At 39.0% G+C, this 23,606-nt stretch overlaps 1 protein-coding gene across 2 annotated transcripts in view; it reads right to left on the bottom strand.

Moving 5' to 3' along the window:
- The window catches only part of Ralgapa2 (Ral GTPase activating protein catalytic alpha subunit 2), a 371,371-nt gene that overhangs the window by 82,825 nt on the left and 264,940 nt on the right, over positions 1-23,606 (bottom strand). For both annotated transcript variants that reach the window (XM_029567609.1, XM_008841311.2), the window contains 2 exons: positions 22,830-22,988; positions 5,650-5,777 (listed from right to left, as the gene is read on the bottom strand). In XM_029567609.1, coding sequence (XP_029423469.1) covers positions 5,650-5,777; positions 22,830-22,988 — 287 coding nt within the window. The remainder of the gene's footprint in view (positions 1-5,649; positions 5,778-22,829; positions 22,989-23,606) is intronic.

Raw genomic sequence — 23,606 nt, 5'->3', positions numbered from 1 at the left:
AATGGAACATGAAAGTAAATCTCACTTGTGACACAATTAGGTATAAACTCACTTTTTTCTTAGGCAGATCAGTTCTCTCCATCAAGTGCTGATAATACCAGAGAGAGGGGATGGCAAATGCCACTGAGACTATTGTTCTATTCAAGTGGACATTTATTTTAAAAAGCCACCATCTGCTTGATTCAGGGTGAACTCCTCCTAACGGGCACATTGCATATTGTAAAGACCTTTTCCTTGAAACAAGTTATCTGACAAGGAGGATGAAAGACCTTGGCTCAAATGGTTTTGGAAACTTCTATCAGCTGACCACAGTTTCATTTTGGAATCTTTAGTTGGCTTGGGAACTGTAAACATAACATGTGGCAAGCTTCCCATTCACCACGCTCTAGGCATAGGAACAGGCCCGCTTGTCTGTAAGTGATAGAAAAGGCAGATGGTAGGTGAGTTGGCTCTCACCGCTCAGTAGTGCAGCAGCCACAGGATGAAGGCATGCTTGACAGATTTGACTCAGCCTACTGAGGAGGCTACAGGAAAGTCCACGAGGCACAAAGTGGCTAGACTGAAATGTTAGAGGGTGCTTTCCACACACAGCCCTACTGTGTTCACATTTCTTTTTGATTATGTGAGACAATGTGCCTTTGGCACAAATTCGACTCTTCAATCAATTATCCAACAGAAAGAACTCCTTTGATAATGACTCTGTGTTAGATTTACTATTAAAAAACAAAACAAACAAACCCAAAAGACAAATTTGTTTGGGTAACGCTTCCAATCTCCAGATAAATCAGAAATGCATTTTCTTAAACAAGTCAAGCTGACATGTAACTGTCTACATTTCCACTTTTAAATATTTTATTTATCATTTTATGTGTATGAATGCAGTATCTGCATGTATGTAAATGTACCCATGTTATACAATGCCCACAGAAGTCAGAAGATGACATTGGATCCCCTGAAACTGAATTCTGAACAGTTGTTAGCTGCCACATGGGTCCTGGGAACTGAACCCAGGTCTACTGCAAGAGCAGTCAGTGCTCTGAACTGCTGAGCTACCTCTCCAGTCTCCACATTTCTACTTTTGGTTAAAGCTTACAGGAAACTTTATTCTAAGGAATGGACTTTATTCTAAGGCAGTTAAATATCAATTAACTGGGGATAAAATGGAGAGGTAGAAATAACTACATCAGAGTAATCCCACTGCTTCATTTGTCATCAGAGTCAATGTGTATCTATCTGCAATGGACACAGGAAAGCAAATGCTTGAATCTAAGGGATTCATATGGTCTGAACTGAACAACATGGTCTTTGTTCACAGAACGACCATCTTGATATATAAAGTGAGTAACACAGATGAAATGAGCATCTGGCAACGTTCTATTTCACAATTATGATCTAAATATCAGAAACAAAAGGGGGATACAGGGCTGCACACAGAAAATGGCCTGGATGACAAGGAAATTTTCCTTTCTTCCCTTGTATCTCAAGGGGACAGTAGTAGTAATTCTTTCTCAGGTATTTGGTCTCTAAGTGACTTTTTCTTCTAGAGCAGTATACACAAGCTGCTTCCTTTTTACTGAGTCTCAGTTTATATACCAATAAAACTTTGCCATGGAGTGTACTGTCAGGCTTTAGGGGGAAAAACACACAAACTAACCAAAAACAATGCCAGAAACTTGGGACCAGAGTTCCTCAGCCTGTCCTGAGGGTTTCAGGATGGGTTACAAGCAGGACTTCAGGGGCATGTGGCCTAAGCAGCCTCACATGAGAACTGTGTTCCTCTATGAATGAACATTCATGGAAGCTAAGAGGTCACACTCTTCTGCCAAAGCAGAATTTACTTTGAATGCAAAAAGAAAGCAACAAAAAGTGGCTGCAGAGACAACCTATCAAATCCCCTGTAGTGGCCAACCACTTACTCTGCAAATAGTGCCATAAAAAGAACGAGATGACTGGGTGACACAGGATTGCTCTTCCTATCAGTCCTTCGCTCAGCAAGAAACTATGGCAGAAAGTGTTGCTAGAATGCATGTCTGTGAAGAGTAAACATTCACAGGTAAAGTGGTTTGTGCAGTGTTTCGACTCTTCTGTTAAGAACAAAGCACACATGAGCTATGACACGTGAATTGTGAATCCCAGGGATCCATATATGAGAAGTTTAAAGCTTATAGATTGGAATCAAATAGTCATTTTACCATAAAAAGAAAAATGATAAAATCAATGTCAATAATTTAAAATTTAACACTCCTTTACTTAGAGTGACATTAAATAGCAAACAGAAAAATACTTTAAATCAGGAGACTACAGAAAACTGGAGCTTTCTATTTTCATACCTTTAGAGGCACTTTCTCTTCTTTTTGAAAGGAAGTACCACATGCTCACTCCACTGGAATGGTGAGGTTACATTACTAGCCCTGGATCCAGATGTGTCCAAAGCACTGCTGATCTCAGCCTTTAGGGTTTGCATAGGCTTGTATGGTGTGGTGATCCTTATACCCCTTGCCTGTCTATTGCCCACTGAGCAGACCTGGCTGTCTACTTCAGCATGAGGTACTAAGATGAGAATTTCTGAGGTGCATATGAGCAGAAAGCCTGAGAAGCTTCTTTAGAGAATAAAATTTCTTCCAGAGCTTGATCTTGAGACTATCACAGGCACCTTAATGAACGTGGACATTTAGGATCCATACAAAACACGTTTACCTCTCCATGGCACTGCATCCTTATGTCTGTCTAGAATGTTACCCCTGCTCCTAAAGACAACTTTCCTCTCATTCTCCAATCTCCACCCAAGTATTCTTTCCTTGAAGAGGAACCCCTTGTCCTGCCCCTAGTTCACCCTCACTCTCAATTTTATTTTTCACAGAAGAGGAGAAAAAAATGCTTGTGCATTCCTTAATGTGTCTTCCCCGAACCACAGGAGTTCCCTGTTCCCTACTGTGCTGCCATAGCCCCAGCTCCTAGATTGGACTTAGCAGAAAGTCCACAGGAAATGTTTGTTTGGTAAACAAATAAATGCAATTAGAGACCCATAATTAGGATCTGTTAGGGTATTTGTTTGTTTGTTTATTTATTTATTTATTTATTTATTTTTGGTCTTTTTGAGACAGGGTCTCCCTATAATCCCAGCTGTCCTGGAATTTACTATGTAGACCAGGCTGGCCTTGAACTCACAGAGATCCGCTTGCCTCTGCCTTCTGAGTGGAGTGCTGGGATTAAAGGTGTGCGCCACCATGCCTGGCCTGGTATTTAGTATTTTTCAAAATTCAAATGTAAGACTTGTGTCAATGAAGCAGCACATTCCAGATATAAGCTATGACACAGGTAAGCAGGTTCAGGTTGTGACCAAAGTGCATATAGACATGAATGTTCTGGAGAACATTATGGGAGCAGCTGGCTATAAATAGCTGGGATAGGCACATGTATACAGCTGTAAAACAGTATATATTGTAGAAGAACAAAAACCACAAAACAACCCCACCTTCCTCTTTTTTCTTACTTTTTCACATTTTATCCTTTTTATTACATTTCTCATTTCTGACCAGAATATTAGCTGTTCTGTGCATAGAACATAAAGAACAGAGTCACCAAATGATTGCAACGTCTTTTCACATATTCAAAAACGCATAGCAGCTAATTGAGTTATTGTTTTAGATAACTGATTTGAATAGCACCAATTAATTTTTCTCCAAGAATATATAAAAAAAGGTATTTAAAATGTGTAATGATCAATATAATAGGTTTTGTTACTGTTTCCTTCCTAGCTTCCACACTAAGATGTCCTCTAAGATGTGACACTGTCTATTTTGTGAGCTATTTTAGAGTACAGAATTTATATTAGCATCAGTAAACTTAGCTAACATCCAGTTATTCTTGATATGATTCCTTGAGGTTTTAAAAGTGGTACTGAACACTGTTTTTGAAATTTTAATTTTTTTTTTTTTTGCTTGTTTTGTTCTTTTTGTCTTTTTGAGACAGGGTTTCCCTGTAGCCCCAGCTGGCCTGGAATTCGCTATGTAGACCAGACTGGCATCAAACTCACAAAGATCTGCCTGCCTCTGCCTCCCAAGTGCTGGGATTAAAGGTGTGCACCACCATGCCTGGCAATTTTCAACTTTTAAAAATACTGTTTTCCCTAAATCTAATTGCTCCAAATATACCTTATTATCATTATTTGACAAAGCAGCATTCAGCAAATAACAAAACAGTTATTTTATGGCAAGTTTGGTTGGTAAGTGGAGAGAGTGACATAATTAAAAAAAATCACAGTGGACTTCTAGAAAAAAGAATTTTCTGGTTTCCATTGACCTTTGTTGGCCTGGTCCAACAGTCTTGACTGACAGGTGTCTAGCTCATCCTACCCAACATGCAAACTGATGGGCCAATTGCTGGGTAGGTCTTTCTTACATTTGCCAAGAAGTTCCTTTAAGCAGCATGTGAAATAACAATTCCAAATATTAGGTCTGGAGGGCCACAGAAATCTCTGCTGAGAATGCCACCCCCAAACATTCGGACACCAGCCTGGACAAAGCATAGGAGTATGCTGGAGGGAATAATGCGGCGTGGTCCCAGGGGAGGTACCAGATGGGACCTAATAGCTCTTTGCTACTACTAATTTCTATGATAATTTTAAGTTGCCACATGGCATATATATTTTTTAAATCTAAAGGCAGGATATTAGTCAATGAAATGACCAATATTGTAATGAAAGGTATTTTTCATGAACTGTATCTGTTTACACATTATTATTACTCACTCGCCCTCTACCTGCTAACAATACATCACTTACAGTTAGGTTGGGAGAGGTGTATGGAGAGAGGTAAAATGCAGTGCGTGTTTTTAAATCATTACTAATACTAATTAGAAATGAAGAGATTCTAAGTTTAATTAGGAGGTCCAATGTTATTTTGCAGCAGTTTTATAAAGTTACTTATCTTAATTTCATTTTTTATAACTAGAGATCATGTTTGGATTGAAGGATTACTGCATGCCAATTAGTGCTATTGAGAAAAATGAAATTTCTTCTGTTTTTAGAAACAAGGTCAGGAATTAGAGGACATATTAATGACTAGGAAAAATTGTAAGAAGAATTTCCTGCCATTCTTCGTGACAATCCAATGCAGCATCCTTCAGGGCTTCCATTCCAGCTCTTCACAATTAGGTGTAATTTCTCCTTCCTCCCATCTTCCAGAAAAAACCCTATTTGCATTTCGCAGGTAGCATGTGCCACCGTTTTTGATTTATTACTATTTCACCAGCTTTGGTTTCTGGCCCTCTGAATGAGACTTCTAATGCATTTTGCTTGCTATCCCTCTTTTTACACAATGGAGTGGGACACTGGATAAAAGAAGAGACTGGACTGGGGAAAAACAACTAAGCAGCCGTGAACATCAGCACTGGGATAGTTACAGGTCCCCGAACACAAACTCATGAGAGCAAATGGGGAAAATGAACAATTCCTAAGTCCAATGTAGCACAATCATTATATTTTATAGAAACTAGCAAATATCATGACATTAACAGACTGTTATTTTCAAAGCAGACTGAGGCAAATTCTCTTAAATCCCGTTCTCAGTACTTACCTTGCCGCACAGCTTGCCTGGAATCTCTCTCCTCCCAGGGTTAATAAGTTACATATTTATAAGAAAAAGATACAAGCTCTGATAGAGTGGAATGAGGCACTTCACCGCTCTGCTGGCGTTGATGCAAGTGGCACATATAAGGCTTGGCAGCAACTTTCCACTCACTATGGCTCCATCGAACAGAGGACCGAAAAATGGAACCTGGTAATTCAAAATGGAAAAACTACTTTCAAAAAGCCAGAAGTGAGAGAATTCATCCTCGATATCAAAGACCTGGAGTGAACAAACAGGCTGTCACCCAGGCAGACAGACCTTCACAGGACAAGCTGAAGGCTTTAAACCAAAGAAAGCAGGATTGTTCTACCAGCCTCCTCTAGGAGAACTTTCTAGCAGGACTTTTAATTACAGATTATCAAGAATTCTCCCCCTCTTGTCCTGCCATTCATAGAAATGGCATTACACTCTAAGTGCCTATGCCATGTGGATGGTGCACAGATGGACTTCAGTGTAGCTTTGTGTCTACTCAAACCGCAGCTCCATGGTCCTACTTACAGACTTCGTTTTCTTGAACCTTCCACCATCTGCTTCCAAGGTCCTGCATTATCCTTGCTTTTCTATTGTTGGATCCATTTCCACCATGTATGCAACCCCTGGTGTTCATGGTATCTTTTTTTGGATTTCTTTCCTTTTCTCCCCTTTCCCTTCTATTAGGCCTGGGTCTGCCTTATGACTCATCTAGTCATTTACTCTTTCCTTGCTTTTTCATTAACTCACAAAATGTTTATTATAAGATAGACATCCTTCTATTCACTGAGGAGAAGCAGTGTATGACACACAAAAAACCCTCTGACACCATCTAGCTTAAAGTTTATTATAGACTTTAGAGAACAACAGTTAAACATACACAATATATGGTGTGCTCAGCAGTAGACGTGCAAAGTAGAAAACAGAGCAGAGAAAAGGAACAGCACTGTTTTGGGGGTCTATATCTCCATTTAGCTCAAAAGGGGAGAGAGGGCTTTAAAGGAAGAAAATGTTTCAGTGAAAGTGTACGGGAGGTGGAAGAGCGAACCACACGCAGTGAGGACAACTGGCGGGAGGACATTCCAGGAAGAACTGATGTCTAGGCTTGTGACAGGAATGGGATTTGTGTGTTTAAGGAAAGGCAAGGAAGTCACAGCTTCCAGAGCTGAGTGAGTGAAAGAAGATCAGGAGGGGAAGAAGTCAGGCAAGTAATAGGAGGGCCTTATACAAGTTTGAAGGATTTTCAGTTTCTACTCTGAGTAAGACAGAACCCTTCTAGAGGGCTTTAGAGAAATGGGGTGTACCATCTAACCCATATGTGTACATATATGCATTTTTATGTGTGTGCATGTGGAGACTAGGAGTCAACATTGGGTATCTTTCTCAGTCACTGTCCACCTTGTTTTTTGGAGACAATGTCTGTCACTGAACCTGGAGCTCATTCAGCATCAAAAATAAGAAGTAGAGTTGTAGGGGCACAGGCCAGTAATACCAACAACTTGGGAGGCTGAGGTTGGAGGATCATGAGTTTAAGGCTAGTCTGGGAAACATATCAAGATACTTTAAACAAACAAACAACTCCCTATATGCAGAATATGACAAGATAAACAAGACATGTATACTGAAAACTAAACTAATAGGGGTAACATAAATTAAAGAAAACATCAATAAATGCAAAGATATATTATCTTCAGGGACTGGAAGCTTCAATATTGTTAAGATTTCAATTCTTAAGAAACTGAGCCATAGATTCTAACATAAACCCAATCAAAATTCTGGAAAGGTTTTAAAAAATAGATAGGGACTAACTGCTTCTAAGTTCATACAAATTAACTATGGTAATAATGAGATGACTTATATGACCTGACTTCAAGGAAAACTATCAAAGCACAATAATTAAGACATTAGAATAGTGGCACCAGGATAGATTAATTGATGGAACAAAATTTATAGCCCCCCCCAATAGAACCACATTATATATGGCAAATGACTTACAATAAGGCAGGATATCAATTTTATGGAGAAAGGGAAGTTTGTTTCAATAAAGACCCTGCAACAACTAGATAGACACGAGAAAAATGAACCCTCACATTGCATAGAAAAACTGAGCTGTTGTTTCAGAAGATGCTTTTGAAACAAGTGTTTCATAAAACTCATTTATGAGGGGAGATGACTCATCAGATAAAAACCACTTGTTGCTATTACAGAGGACCTAGGTTTGGTTTCTAGCACTTACATGGGGGCTCAGCAGTTAAGGCCACTTGCTGTTCTTACAGAGGATCTGGGTTCAATATCCAGAGCCTACTTGGTGACTCACAACTATGTGCAACTCCAGATAGTTTTCAGGGAATCTGATGCCCTCTTTTGGCCTCTGTGGGCACTAGGCACTCACGTGGTGCACATACATACATGCAAGCAAACACTTATCCACATAAAAGAAATAAAACTTAAAAAAATCCACTTATGAAAAATTCTTAGCAATCTTGAATAAAAAGAAACATCATGAAAAATAACTGTTGGTCCCACGAGTATCTTCACTCACATGGTCTATTGTTTGTTTACAGTGTATCCTGACCTGCTCTATAGCTTTGATTTGAATAACGTTTCCCTGCTACACTGCAGGAAAAAAAAAGTTTCTACTAAATATCTACTAAACTCTATGGGAACAGTGAAACCCTGAAAGCCTGATGTATGAGACAGAGAGAGAAGAATGTCCCTCTATAACGTCAATTAACATTTTTATCAGTGATCTTTGTCAGTACAGGAATAAAAAAAAGGAATATTATTAATTGGAAAAGGAAGAGGCAAAACTATCATTATTTCAGATGTTCTGAGTTCACTCACAGAGTCTCTCAAAGAATCTGTGGGAAGTAGTCAGAACACTAAGAGAGCACATCAAAGTCAATGAATCCAGAATGATCTCACAAAAACCCAATGTACTTCCATCCTTAGCCACAAATGGTCAGAAAAGAAAATGATAGTATGTATTATTATAGCACCATAAAATATGGAGTCTAGAGAAGTAAAGGTTACAAGGAAAACAGAAAACAGAGAATCACAAAACATTTCAGAGAGGTGTTAAAGTAGTCTAAACAAATGGGATTATATATCTTGTCTACATATTTTCTATTATATCTGACAAAAACACTCAATGTTATTGTGATTTTCTCTCATAGCTTCAACTGTGGATTTAATGTAGTATACAGGTTTACCCTGACCAGTTGTATCTAACTAGAAATGAGTCTTAAAAAAAAAAAAAACATTCCTTAAGAAGAATGGGGGTGGGGGTCAGGGGGTAGAGACATGGCTCAGTTGTTAAGAGCACTGGCTACTCTTACAGAGGATCAGTTCCCAGCACCCACATAGCAACTAACAATGGTCCATAACTCCAGTTCCAAAGGATCTGATGCCCTCTTCTGGCCTCCACAGGCACTGCACACATGTGGTACACTTATATATGTGCAGGCAAAACACTCATGCGCATAAAATATTTTTTAAAAAGAGAAGAACAGGGTAGGAACTTTCCCTAGTTTTTAGGAAGATATGTTCTAAACTACAGTATAAGATAGACAGTAAGCAGACCTACACAGGTCCTGTAAATGGACCTCACAGGAAAGGTACCTATCTTCCTCTGCATGTATGATGATTGCTGAAAACACATTTATGGAGCCACCTGGGACATACCACCCTGTGAGGTAGGGATACTGACTTGTGAGATATGGCATATCCCAGAAACCAGCGACCCATTCAGGATGGTATTCCTTTTACAACCGGAATCCTCAAGTCTAGGTATAAGAGGCAGGCAGGGTAGGGCCTTTCACCTCACTGTTGAGTCTCACGAAGTGCTTTTCTTCTGTTCTTCTGATGTTACTCTCTGATTTTAGCTTTTTAGTACTTAAGGCAACCACACTCTGAATAGAAGACACAGTGTTCTTTTCAACTGGAAGTAAAAGCTGCCTGCCCTGGCTATTTCAGGCTCTGAGGACACAGGACACTGAAACAGTAAAGGGGGGTCTGAGTGAGTGGCCCCATCCAAGGGAAACAGTGCTGCTGCTACACAGAAGGGACAGGGGCATCCCCTCCTGGTCTCATGCTCAATGGTAAATTTAATGAAAATCTACACCTGGGAGTCCTACTCAGAACCTGAAGTCAAAGGTTTCATCCACTTAAACTTCCTGAGTGACTCCTAAGTGCCTTATCTTAGTAAGATGACCAAAGCCTGAGTATTAATAAGATTTTCCACGACTGTTGACAAACTGGTTTCCTTACATATAAAGCCCTTGTCATGTCCTTGTCTAAAGGAAGCATAGCTCTCACCAAAGGGAAACACAAACCTAGAAGGTCCAGCTCAAATTAATTTGTATTTATCAAGCTGAGGTCCAGCCCAATAAACTTTTACATTCAAATTCTCTTACTGGTCAGATGTGAATGCAAAGACACCTTTTGCAATAGTGATTATTTTAAAGTTCATGTTATAAGACTATCTAGACAGCACACCAGCATAAGGATGTATACAGTTGCTGGGGCAAAGACAAAGGAGAATCTTTGGGACACAGACAGAGACCTGAAATCTCCATGATATGTAAGAACTAATCTTTCCAGGATTTAATTACGACATCTTAATGTTCCCAAGCAGGGCCGTTCAAATGCCTCACAGATAGCCTTCAGCTTTTGGGATCAGACTACTGCCATGTATGTGTCTACTGAGATCCATTCAGGTCCCGTTAAAAGCTATTGGTGTGGGGTATGGGTGACTTGCCTGTCCTAGTTTTCTTAGTTAGGTATCCCACTTAAAAACTTCATGTATTATGCTCCTAACAAAGATATGGCCATGATTTTTGTGTCCAGCTATTCATGCAAGAAGAGGTGATGTAATCCAAGGGTTAGGATTTAAGTTTCTGATGGAATTCTCATGTTTGTCTTTAATGGGAACACAGCATAGATACTTAGAATCATGCAAATATGAAAAGGCCATCATTAATATGCATTTCATACACAGGCAGCAGATCTAACTTTTAGGTGGCTCTTGAAAATTAGGTGGCCAGAGACCAAAATGGTCAAGTGATATTAGGGAATACATGTTTTCACACTAGGAGAAAAATATCTGCTTATATCAAAAGATGGATGTAAAGAAAGAATCTGTGAAGTTAAGAGTAACTGCAGTCATGACAAACTCCAAGAAGAGATAAGTTTAAATGGTAAGCAATATTGGAAGAGTGAATAGGAAATAATTTTAGATTAAAAAGGTTAAGTAGAGAAACTATAAAGGGCTCTACATAAGAGAAAAGGGGCATGCGGAGAGTTGCTAGTGAGCTGAACAGACCAGAGCAGCTTTCCATATAAATGCTTGGTTAAGGGTATCCCCTGTAAGAAGTTCCAGCTACTCGAAAGGAGAACTGCTTCATCAACAGAGGACCAGGTCCACCTATGGAAACTGTACTGCCTCTTGACCTGAGCTGAGAAACCTCCATCAAAGGGCAGGTCTTCACAGCTGCTACCAACAAAGCACTGAGGCAAGACAGGGAAACAGTCACACACTATCTGGACTTAAGGAAACAGAACCTCTTGGGGAGGGGACAGTTGATTAGAATCAGAAATAATGTGTTCTCCCTCATTTCTTACAAATCTCCTAAGTAAACCTAGAACAAAAACATTACTGGACAATTTAGGATTCAACTGCCATTTTGTTAAGAATAAAGCATCAACATGAGTGTCCAAAAGGAAATGAAGTGCTTGCTGGGTAATCAGAGATGGTACAGACCAGGCGCTGATCCTAATCCAGGGACAGCCAAGAGTGGGACATATCAGGGACTTTGTGATAAAGTTGGAAATGACCATCTGTAAGTACCTCTCTACCTTGAGAGCTATAACTTAATGACTGGTCATAGCTTCCCCCTCTGGGAAGTCTACAATCCCACAGGAATCATGAGCTGAAAGAATGTTTGAACCTCTGCATTTATGTTTGAGACATTAAAATGGGAGGTAGAGAAATCAATTAAAAAGTTATATTGAAAGTCAATTTTCCTACCGGAAAAAACAATAAAATTTTTGTGAAAAGCAAAATGTGTTATATCCCAATCACTTCTCATGTGCTCTGTGGTTCAGGGTAGGATGTAGGGAAATAGGGGGAGTCTTCAAACACACAGTTCTACATGGGCATGAGCAGGGCAGCACTCTAAGGAGTGGGTTGCTCAGGAAACAGTTTACTGGACTTGTGCTAGTTTCCTGAAAGATGGGAGAAAACAGATTTAAACTCTTTTGCAGAGCCTGAGCTAGACAGAAAAGCGTTTCCAAGTGGTGAAAAAGTCCTGTTGGGGATCAGGATGGCATCTCAATGAATGTCTTATAAGTATGCCAATCACTGAATTTGGCCATATATATATTTAATGTTTTAATTAGTTAAGAGATTATATTAAGACAGAATAACGAATGAACCACAGATAAGGGTTTTCAAGGCCCAGGACATCTGAGTTGTTGATGAGTTAAGTGGCTGAGACTGAGTTCTGAGCTCAGTGCTTCAGAGCATGTAATTCTCCCAGCTTCACTTCGTTCCTATTTTTATCGGGAAAGAGATGAAGCCTAGAATGCCTTGCTGTTTTCCTTAAGGTCATCAAAGTTAGAACACGGGCTCAGACTTCACTGTGACCCAAGAGGTTATGCATGACCTGACTCATCAGTCCTCTTCCTGCTTCTCTGACTTTGGCCACAAAAGATATCTTTCTTCCCTCACTCTTACGAGTTCATGCCTACCTCAGGGACTTTGTCCTCTCTGTCTTCTCTTTGATATATGCTTGATGAGGGCTGGTACACCTGCTCCACTGGGGCTCAGCTCAATTATCATATCCCCAGGGAGCCTCTCTGTCCATATGAATCACTGTGTAGTACTCCCTTTATCTCTGATCATTTTCATTGCTCTGAAGTTGACTCTGATAATAATATTGTTAGTTTAACTTTCTTTTGATGAGAGTTAGCATGGTATATCCTTCTCCAGCCTTTATTTAAAGAGTGTTTTTGGTAGGTTGAGCCTTTTCTTCCTTTCTCCTCTTCCTCCTCCATTTATTTATTTGTTTATTTATTCACCTCACAGAGATCCATTCACCTCACAGAGATCCACCTGCCTCTGCTTCCTGAGTGCTGGTATTAGAGGTATGTGCCATGAAGCCTGCATTTTCTTTTTAATGTACTTTGACAGTGCCTGTATTTTTTTCTAGTGCTAGAGACTGGTGAACCGGGAGCCTTGTAATGCTAATTGAGTATGTGCTTTATGACTGACCTATATCATCTCTGGTTCTCTTCTTAAATTTTATTTATTATTTTTATTTTGTGTGTATGAATGTATTACCCATATGTATAGTAAGTGCACCCATGTTGTACAATGCCCATGGAGGTCAAAAGAAGGCACTGGATCCACTGGAACTGGAGTTATGGACAGTTGTTAGCTGCCATGTGGGTGCTGGGAACTGAACCCAGGCCCTCTACAAAAGCAGCCAGTGCTCTTAACCACTTAGCCATCTATCTCTTCAGTCTCCTCTGTCTTGTCTTTTAATTGATGTATTTAGACCTCTGATATGTAAATTATTGATAGACCAGTATGTATCATGTTATTTATTCTACTTTTTGTTTTCTTTTTGGTCTTCTACTTCTGTCTTTTCTGATTTTATCTGAGCACTTTCATGACATTTGTCTCCTCACTTATCATATTCATTATAATTCCTATCTGAAACCTTTTTTAGAAGTTGCCCTGACTTTGAAACATCTCTATGACATGTACTTTTAAATAGCACTATATCACTTCTCAGGTAGCAGAAAGCCCATTCCTAAGTCCATGGGTTCATCTTTATACCACTGTTGTCATCTATTACTTATCCATAAGTTACAATCATAAAATTCTTGTTCCTATTACTATTTGGAAAATATTTTTATCTTTAGACCAAGTAAGAATAAGAAAAGTGAAACACTTCATTTTACCATCATTTATTTCCTCTCTAAAATCCTTCTTTCCTTATATAGATGCATATTTCTCCTTTTTTTTTTTTTGGTGTGTGGTATATGTAAGTTTATTTGGATGTGTGCACATATGTGTGCACATATGTGTGGTGTGCATGTATATGTGTGTGTGTGCATGTGGAAGGTCAGAGGCTGATGTTGTGTAACTTCTTCAGTTACTCTCCACTTTATTTATTTAGTTTTTCCTTGAGATAGAATCTCCTTGGGGCCCTAGATGGCCTGGAACTATGTAGACCAGGCTGGCCTGGATCTCACAGAAAGCGTGCTGGGATTAAAGGTGTGCCCCACCACACCTGGCTCTACCTTATTTTTGAGACAGGGTATCTCACTGAGACTGGACTCACTCTTCGGGCTAGGCTAGCTGGCAAACGAGATCCAGGGATCATCCTGTCTCTACTTCCTCAACACACAGGGATTACAACACAGATTACAGCACACAGCAAGCACTTTACTGACTGGGCCATCCTCTCTAGACCCCTCTCTCTTTCTTCTTTTTATAGAATTTAACATTTAATGCAAGAAAAGCCTATGGGCCATAATTGCCTCCATTTTTATTGTTGCTTAAACTCTTTCTTTTATTTTGAAGGATAATTTCCATGGATACAGAATCTTTTATAGCTTTAAGTAGTATACTTGTCTCCTCTTGGTTTCTGAAGAGAAAGTCTATAAAATACTTATTTCTTCTCCATAGCTGTTTGTTTTCCTGTGGCTTCTCTCAATATTTTGTTTTTGGTTTGTACCCAGGTGTATTTTAGTATTTATCCTGTTTGTTGTTTTTGTTTTTTCTTGGATCTATAGTTTAGTGTCTGCCATAAATTTGAATTAAAGGTTTCTATTGACCTATCTTCAAGCTCTGGGTTCCTTTCCTCAGTCATGTCCAATTTATGAGCCTTTTCAATGACATTGTTGATTTCTATTTTAGTGCTTTTGATTTGTAGCACAGCCTTTAAATTCTTTCTTAGAGTGTGTGTCTCTGCTGACATTAACTAGTTCTTCCTGCACATCATTCATTTTCTTTGTATTGGTACCCTTCTCATATTAATCATGTCCATGGGACTGCTCGTTCCAAAATATTTGCCACATCCAGGTCTAGTTCTGATGCTTGCTCTGACTCTCAGGATTGTGTTTCTGCCTTTTATTATGCTGTATGGTTCTTTGATGAAAGCTGGATATGGCATTTAAGTAAACAGCAACTAAAGTAAATAGACCTTCAGTATGAAGTTTTTTGTTTATCTGGCTTGGAGTTAAGCTGTATGTATTATTATTTTTTAAAAGCTGTAGATAAGTCACAGGCTAAAGTTCTCTTGGATGCCCTTGCTTTGTTTTGCCTGTTGTCTCTGGATTAGATTTGAGACATGCAGTTCTTTCAGTTGCATTACTGTTATTCACAGAAGTCTAACTGGTATGGGGCAAGGTTGGAGGAAGGTGAGCATTCTATAGCCCTATGATTAGGTCTTAGCCCATTTTGTGAGCCTGTGCCCCTAGCTGTGATCTTCACAAGTGCTTTTACAATTTTTTTTTTTTTGTCCCTCCAACTTAGGTGAGACAGGAAGGGTAGGGAAACTACAGTTGGGTATTTCCCTCAACACTAGTCAGAAAGGTTCTGTGAAAACAGTTTCAATTGAGGGCAGACTTTGCTAAGAATCGAAAGCTCTGGCATATATAAGAATGGCTATTTCACCCTTCTTCTTCCAAAACATTGAGGTTTTGTTTTTCCCTCTAATCTTATTATGAGAACCTAGTACAGGTCCTAAAGCAAAAACACAAATTTGTTACCTCAGCACCCTCCCTCCCTTTACCCTTTACATTTAGTGTTGTCCATATTAAACTTACAGCAATGGTCAATGATAAGCTTTCCTGTTCTGGCATTGGTTCCCTGGTATTGGTTTTTGTTGCTGGGTTACTGTATTAGTATGTGGTGGTTCTCTGAATCTGCCTGTCTTTTCAACTTGGGAACAGGGGTTTCCCTGTGACTTCAACTTTCAGATGGATTCAAGAAGTGTTGTGAGCTTTCGGTTTGTTGTTTGCTTGTTGTGAGGGCAGGAATGACATGAATGACATCTACCAATCTCCCTTCAGGTGGGATGGACAATGGAAATTTCCTATTTCAATGGAAGCAGCCTCTCTATACTACCTACCCTTTCATTCTGTTTGCTTTGCTTTGTGATACCTATTCCTATTGGAAAACTTCTGTTTCAATCACCTATTTACATATTAACTGGCTATTTTCTTTATTAAAATTCAGGATCTAGGGGAGAGGGCCCTTTAGTCATTGACAAAGTGTCTGGCATGAAGCAGCCTCGATATACCCATCCTGCCTTGCTTGAATGAATGGAGTCCAGTTCCCAAGGGTTTGAATGCTGGACATTAACCAAATCTGTTCTCTCTCTCCAGGTTTCTAGAATAAGAAGTCTGTTGTGACAGTTTGCATTTTCTGTTATGGAGATACCAGAATGGTCAAGGTAGAGGAGTGATGGCTCTGGGATGCTGAGCAGGATTTTGCTGCCATGGCTCTTCTGTCTGGTGAGTTTCAGTAAAGAGTTTCACAATTTTTGTTGTTGTTTTAAAAACAAACAGGCAAGGTCATTTTGATCAGTGCCTACAGCACAGAGGAAGCTGTCCAACCTGAAGAAACTGTGATAGGGCCCTAGGAGGATGAGACTATTCTACAAGTGATGACTAATAATGAGTTTCCTCTTGTGATAGTACTAGGGTGAGGTGGGAATTTTAATTCCTAAGACAAAGTCCAGAAGCTACTCATGGTCTAAAACCCCTCCCATCACCAGATCCAGGCATCAAGGACAATAGCAAAGAAACAAACCAAGTAAGAAGAACCATGTCCTCCTACCTTCAGTAACACCACACTTTACAGCAATTCTTTAGTAAGGTAAGAGCTCTTCCTCCCATGGAAAGTAGAGCAGTGGTCAGTGGAGGATAAAAGTATTCAGGAGGACAACAAAATAGAAAACCAAAACCATAACAAAGCAGTAAATTTCAAGTTTAGTTCAGGAAACACATCTTTAAAAGTAGATTTTCTACTTCCCAGGCAGCAGGCTTTACTTCCTTCTGACATGGAGCTCAGAGTACTCCTGACACTGTTTCCCTGCTAGACTGAACAGCTGACAGGGTGTACACCTAAGTGCAGAGAGGGGCTTGGGGAGCCTGCCCTGTCTCCTGGGCCAAAAAGGCCTTTCCTGCTAAGGCAGCTCAGGAGTAGAGAATGTTACTAGCTTTGCTTCCAGGCACAAAGCCTGGGCTGCCATTGGCTGTTTGGTGTACATGTACCAAAGGAGAGAAGATGAACCAAGGAGGAGACAAGAATATCAAAGAAATGTTAGACATGGGAGACAGATGCCAACTTTTAAGGAAATTCAGTTAAAAAGGAACTCTCAAAAGCCAAATTCTTGAGGTAGGAGTTAGTTATGCTATAGATTTTCCTCTATCCATACCAAGGCTCTTTGCAAAATAAATGTTCTTTATTCTTTAGCAACTGCTCATGGCAAGACCAGCAACTCAATCTTCTAAAAACTGGACAAAAGGGATAATATAAATCCCTTGTATCTAGGGAATTCCTCTAATTAGCAGTGGCAATGAATTAGTAAAGAAATGTGATTTTAAAACAACATCTGCAAGCTTATACCTTTATACACAGTTATCACTGCCCTTTCTTTACTAAAATTAATGCCAATAATAAATTACCCAAACAGAGCACACCACAGCAATCCATTTCATAAATTATTTTTAATAAATTCTGGTTGTTTGGTATTTTCAATGATCTTTCCTAAGTAATTCTTAGTGTATTCAAAAGTTAATCCTCCAGAATACTTTAAGTACATGATTGACTCTCCAAAAGGTTCTTTGACTGGGATTAAAATAAATATTTAAGAAAACTGTATATCTAAAATCAAAAAGAACTTACAAAATCATGTTGCAAAGGTAAATACATTCCCTGTATAATGGGGCTACTGTAGTAAGCTTTAAACATTCTTTTCAAAAACTTGGGTTTCCAAACTGAACTTTTTAGAATTATGTGTTTAAATGCTCTTGTGACTTCTAGCCTATTACCTTTTTGCTGGCATTTCTGGGTGCTTATTCCAGGCTAGAGCCCTGAACTAGGTGTCAGCCTCAACAGGGATATGTACCTAGACATCTGCACACAGGCATACATGTACCACCCCTCAGTAACTGAAGCTGCAAGAGAGCCAGAGACCACTTTAACAGCACCCTGGTGATGTCAGGGTAACTTAAGGAAAGATGAGGGCATCTAAGACAGAGGGCCCCAACAGTTGTTTTTATAATCTCTTAAAAGATTATTAATGGAGATATCCTTGGCTTCAGTCTGACTTTTTTTCTTTGGGTATATGTATGTGGGGTGTATGATAGCATATTCATGTGTGCATGCAGAGTGTGTGAGTGTGTGTGTATGTGAAAGAGAGACTAGAAGTTGACATTGATTATTCTCTACCTTACTTTAAAAAAGAATATTTTATTTATTATTTTTATCTTACGTATATGAGTGTATTGCCTGCATGTGTGTATGTACACTGTGTCATGCAATGCCTGTGGAGGTCAGAAGAGGGTGTTGGATTCTCTGGAACTGGAGTTAGGGATGGTTGTCAGCCACCCTGTGGGTACTGGGAACTGAACCTGGGTTCTCTTCAAGAGGAGCCAGTGCTCTTAACCATTGAGACATCTCTCTAGCCCCATGTAGCTTACTTTTTGAGACAGATCCTCTCATTGAACCTGGAGCTCACTGATTGGCTAGACTGACTGGCCAATGAGCTCCAGGGAACCACATGTCTCATTCCCCTCCCCCAGAACACTGTGGGTACTGGAGATCAGAACTCAGGTCCTCATTGTTGTGAAGCAGGTATTTTACCAACTGAGCCATCTTCCCAGTACACCACAGTCTGACTTTCAGAGCTGAGCAAACTGAGGTTTAGAGAAACTGAGAAATCTGAAGTACCACTGACTTGTGGCAGTCATGGAAGGAGACCATTGGGGTCCCATCTCCTACCATATTACTCTTTCTTAGACATTTCAGAAATAACAGATCATCATCAATTTTTCTTGATGTCCATATCTACTGAAACTAAGTGCAGTTTGTAGGATATTAACACATTTTTCATTTATGAAAGTAATATTCTGGTTGCAGTGATGAGGAGGACTTTTTTCTTTTTGAGACAAGGTTTCACTATGTAACTCTAGGTCGTCTGGAACTTGCTGTGAAGATCTACAGACGAGGCTGACCTTGAACTCACAGATATCCACCTACCTCTGCCTCTAGATTGCCAGGATTAAAGGCATGCTCCATCATGCCTGCCATGAGGAAGTCTTTATTAAAACCTCCTCTGTCTTAGTTAACTCTGTTTCAGAACATTGTCCCTTTGGTCAAATGGCTACTAGTCACTCATTAATATCCTTGGAGATAAACGTGCTCCAAACACTAAAGGCAAATATTATAAACTTTGCAATCATTGAAGGACAGGGAAAGCAACACAGGAGCCCAGTGTAGTGCAGAGGTTTTATGAATCACCTTCCTGAACAAATAGGGCATTGCCACAATCTGTATGCATGCGTGTATCTCTCCCTCTCCCTCTCCCTCCCCCTCCCTCCTTTCTCTCTCTTACATACAACTGAAACTGCAAGAGCCAGGTACCATTTTAATAGCATGCTGTTGACAGTCAGAACAACTTAAGAAAAGGTAAGGAAAATCACCCACATTCTGCCCTAGGTGGAAATCTTTTCTACAGGCCTAACTTGGTGATAAAAGTAGGCAAAAAACTTAAGTCTGATAATAATATTTCTTTTCTATGATCAAAAGAGTCAGGATATACTTATTTGGAAAGCAACTTACCAGTGAAATAATGCTGCAAAGCACACTGACTTTCTTTAAAAAATTGATTTTAAAAAAAGGAAGAAATTCAATACAATGTTCAAGAAGTAAACAGACCCTCTTGGCCATGAGCGTTTTATGAACTTACCCAGGCGCACCCACACTCCTTCAACATACCATTTCACAGATGTGATGTATTATTAAGAGGAGGCAGATTCTGCCAGGCACATAATTTGTATATTTAAGGGAGGTGTGAGGAATGAAAAAGCTAAATATGCTAAATTTCAAAGGACTTGGAAGCAATGCTGCCTGTGAGCTTGTGTTACAAATGGCCCTACCTTATTACATAGGCTATTAATGAGGCCAAGTGAATGGAAGTACAATTTGAATATGCATGATTCAATCCAATGAGCAGGACTTTTGTGCACTGATGAGGTTTTTTTCCCCCCCTGAAAAAGGATTAGAATTATTCTTAGAGAAGTATGGCTGCCCTGAAATCAGTAAAATAAATGTATTTGGACCACAGAGTCATACCATGTTCAGAAGAAATACATAGGGGCTAAGGAGTACCTTTGACTCCACCTTCGGTTTCTGAAACATGCATATTCTGTCTTCCCAACAGGCCTACACTAAACCTCAAGCAGCTGTGTCAGTGCAATCTCCAAGCAAAAACAACGATTTTGGTGGTGATCTCTAGAAGTAAGCAAGGTTAAAGAAACCCTCTGAGTACAAAGCCTTCAGTTCCATAGTAAGGAGCACTAGTTAAAAGACTGGGGAATGGGTAAATTATTGCGCCAAATGGCTGAGAATTAATCTCTGCTGACTAGCTGTAATCTAACGAGGCGTCTGTGTCCCAGGGAGCCCACAGCATGTCCCTGGCGGTATGTGCAGTGTGTTGAGTCTGCGTGGCACCCTTTGTCCTCGCTCACAGGCGGCCTTTCCCCTCATTGTCCATAATATCCTCATGCATCTGGGACGCGTGGAATGCATTCATACTAACAGACTTACCATTGTTTTCTCTCAGAAGCTTTGTTGAGCAAAGACTGCATCACGGTTACTGATAATTATATTGCTTAATTAATCAAGACAAAAAAAATTTGCAAATCATTGCTTGGTTGCCAAGCAGGGAGATAAAAAATGACAACAATACAAGCTGAAGCAATATAACAAAAGTAACAGCTATCTGATCAGAAATTCTTATATAATGAAGCTATTAATGCTAAATCGGTTAATGTTAACATTGCTCCAGGTGTCTCTACTCAGATGCAAACAAAAAGGCTAACATTATGGATAGAAAAGGCCAAATGTTGCCATGGATTCTGTAACCTGATAGAGAGGACAGCCTTTTCATTTGATTAGGGAATGCAATTTAAATACCAGGGACCGAAGCCAAACAAACAGACTTTCCCTCCCAAAGCTTCTTGCATTCACCCTGGGGTCAGTGGTTGGTGAACAAAAGGTCAGCCACACTTGCCCTGGAAATGTCTCGATTAATTTTATTACATTGTAATGGTTTGTACTTTAAATGCAGGGATAACACTAAATTTCCAGTTGCCATTTTTCTCTTCTTCCCTTCAGGCTTTTGGAATTAAAATATTAAGAAAATAATTTTCTCAGTTCATCTTGTCAGAACTGATGACTAAGTTTATCAAACTTACTACATGTATTTTGTAGGAAAATGTTAAAAGTATACAAATGACTTTTATGCTACTTTAAAAAAAATAATCACTTTTGACACTACAGAGTAAAAGGAAATGCTTTTACTGTTCTTCATTTACTTCAGAAAAAGGGTGACATTTTTAGGACATTAAATGACATTTTAGAAGACCATCCTGAAAAGGAACTAATAAAGCTGGTTAATCCACACTAAATATTAAAGACACATATTTTCTATTTTTGAAAACTAAAAGGCACTAAATTTATTGGTTTTCTAATATTAAAATTATCAGTTTAATTCTTATAATTAAAGTCATTCTCTTCATGGAGAAATGTAAATGTTAGCACTGAGCCATTTTCTTACAGTACAAAACAGAAAACTTTACATAGACAGAGGCCTGAATCCGTGATGGTACAAATATCTAACTGAATTGGCCTCTACCTATGAACAGAAAAGAGGGCTCCTTCTTTTGCACCACTCAGAATGGAGCTTCCTGAATTGAGAAATTGGCTTCCATGTTAGAGAATTAACATGAATGTTCAACTTGGAACTCATTATTCACTTCATTTCTGTGATAACTATATAAACACTGATAGCAATAATATTAATAATAATAATTGCTAACACAGACGCAGCTTTTACTCTGGTGCCAGGCAATGTCTGAAGTACTTTTTCACTTATTAGCATATTTAATATAGTAAAACACCTTATGTTATAAAACCCCAATTGAAGAAGAAATCTTATGATTTATTATTTAAAGTTTTAAAAACAGCTTTTAGATTGGTACTGCTCAGTTTCTTTATGAAAATGAGCTGTAATGAAAATATATGAAAAACATGTAATTTTTTTTTTCTTAAGGAACAGCTTAAGATGCTTAAATATGTTTAAGAATACTCAATGAATTCAAAATAAATAGGCCATTATACAAAGCAATGTTAAAATATCAGTAAAGGCATGAGAAGGATCGAAGCTGCCACCAATTTAGTGCACAGGACATAGACCATTGGATTGTTCCAGCCATCTCATGATCAATACCAATTGACATGGCTGAATTGATTCTATGGCAAGGTGCTTTGACTGTTAATACTCATCATGTGGACTGTGTTTCAGGGGCCCAGTGTCTTTGTGGACATGTCTAAAATCCTTCAGGATTGACCTCAATTAGCACCACTCAGGGGCTCAGCAAGCAATGCTTATTTATCAGCTGAGACTGGATTCTAAACCCATGGTTACTGTCAAAATGCTAGATGTGAAAAAGGGGTTCCATCAACTCTGACTAATAATGTGCCCCAAACTTAAAATTACAATATTGTAGAAATTACTACATTTTGAGCTGGATGTGGTAGTGCATATCTTTAATCCCAGCACTCAGGAGGCAGAGGCTGAAGGATATCTACAAGTTTGAAGCCAGCCGGGTCTACATAGTGAGTTCTAGGCCAGCCAGAATTATATGGTGAGACTGTGCCTCAAATAAATAATAATAAATAAATATTTTGAAAATTTGACATCATTAAAAAACCCATAAATTCCTTTGACATAATTTTCAAATGATATAATAGAGAATTTTGTGCTAATGGTGAAAAAGTTTTTTAAAAATCCCAAGTTTTATTGAATTTCTATATAGCACACACAATTCAGATATGCATAAAACATTCATCAACTTTTCGATGACAGTGAATCAAACAGAAAATGCTACATGAATCAGGGCAACAATGTGAAGGAACCGTACCTCAGGTTTCTTTGTTATCGCAATAAAGAACATGTGGTTCTTCATTGGGTAAATGATGATGGAAACGTCTCCAAATGCAGTTGGGATAATACCTCGGCGGTAGTCCCTCGAGTGTTCAGACCAGACAATGTGGACTTCATCATTCCCCAGGTGACGGAGCTGCAATGGTAAATTGGCTCTTTATTAATCAAGGTGATAACAGCAGTTTATGAGTGTTTGTAGCTTACAAATTGAATTACAAAACTCTGAGGCAAAAATATTTCGGTTCCAAATCAAACTACAACACTGATGCCTTATGTGAGGATTTCAAAAAGTATAATTTCATAAAAATAGAGCCCATCTGCTATGAAGAATGTTTGGCACTAAGTTCACAACTAAAAGTATCAAGGGCACCATCTAGCTGGATGAGAAGAGACTTCTTCAAGATCTTTTTCACATGAAATTTTACATCAGTCCTATAGTTTATATTGCTGAGCATGCATCTTTCTCAAGAACTAATGACATTCACTTTTTAAGACTATTATTACATTAGTACTTTAAGCTTCTTAATTCAGTGGCTATTAAGAAATAACAATGTAAGAGAACACAAACAATTCTAAACACAACTGTTACATGTGTAAGAAACTGGTCTTGAGATAAATTTTTGGGAAAAAAGAATATGTGAAATATAAGCTGAGTGTGGTGGTGCACACACCTTTAATCCCAGCACTTGGGAGGCAGAGGCAGGCTGATCTCTGTGAGTTCAAGGCCAAGGCCAGCCTACAGAGAGACTCTGTC

The sequence above is a fragment of the Nannospalax galili genome, unplaced genomic scaffold (genome assembly GCF_000622305.1).
Source record: "Nannospalax galili isolate Female #2095 unplaced genomic scaffold, S.galili_v1.0 scaffold510, whole genome shotgun sequence".
Lineage (NCBI taxonomy): Eukaryota > Metazoa > Chordata > Mammalia > Rodentia > Spalacidae > Nannospalax > Nannospalax galili.
Note: the sequence above shows the minus strand (reverse complement) of the source record. Positions and strands in the feature narration are given on the sequence as shown.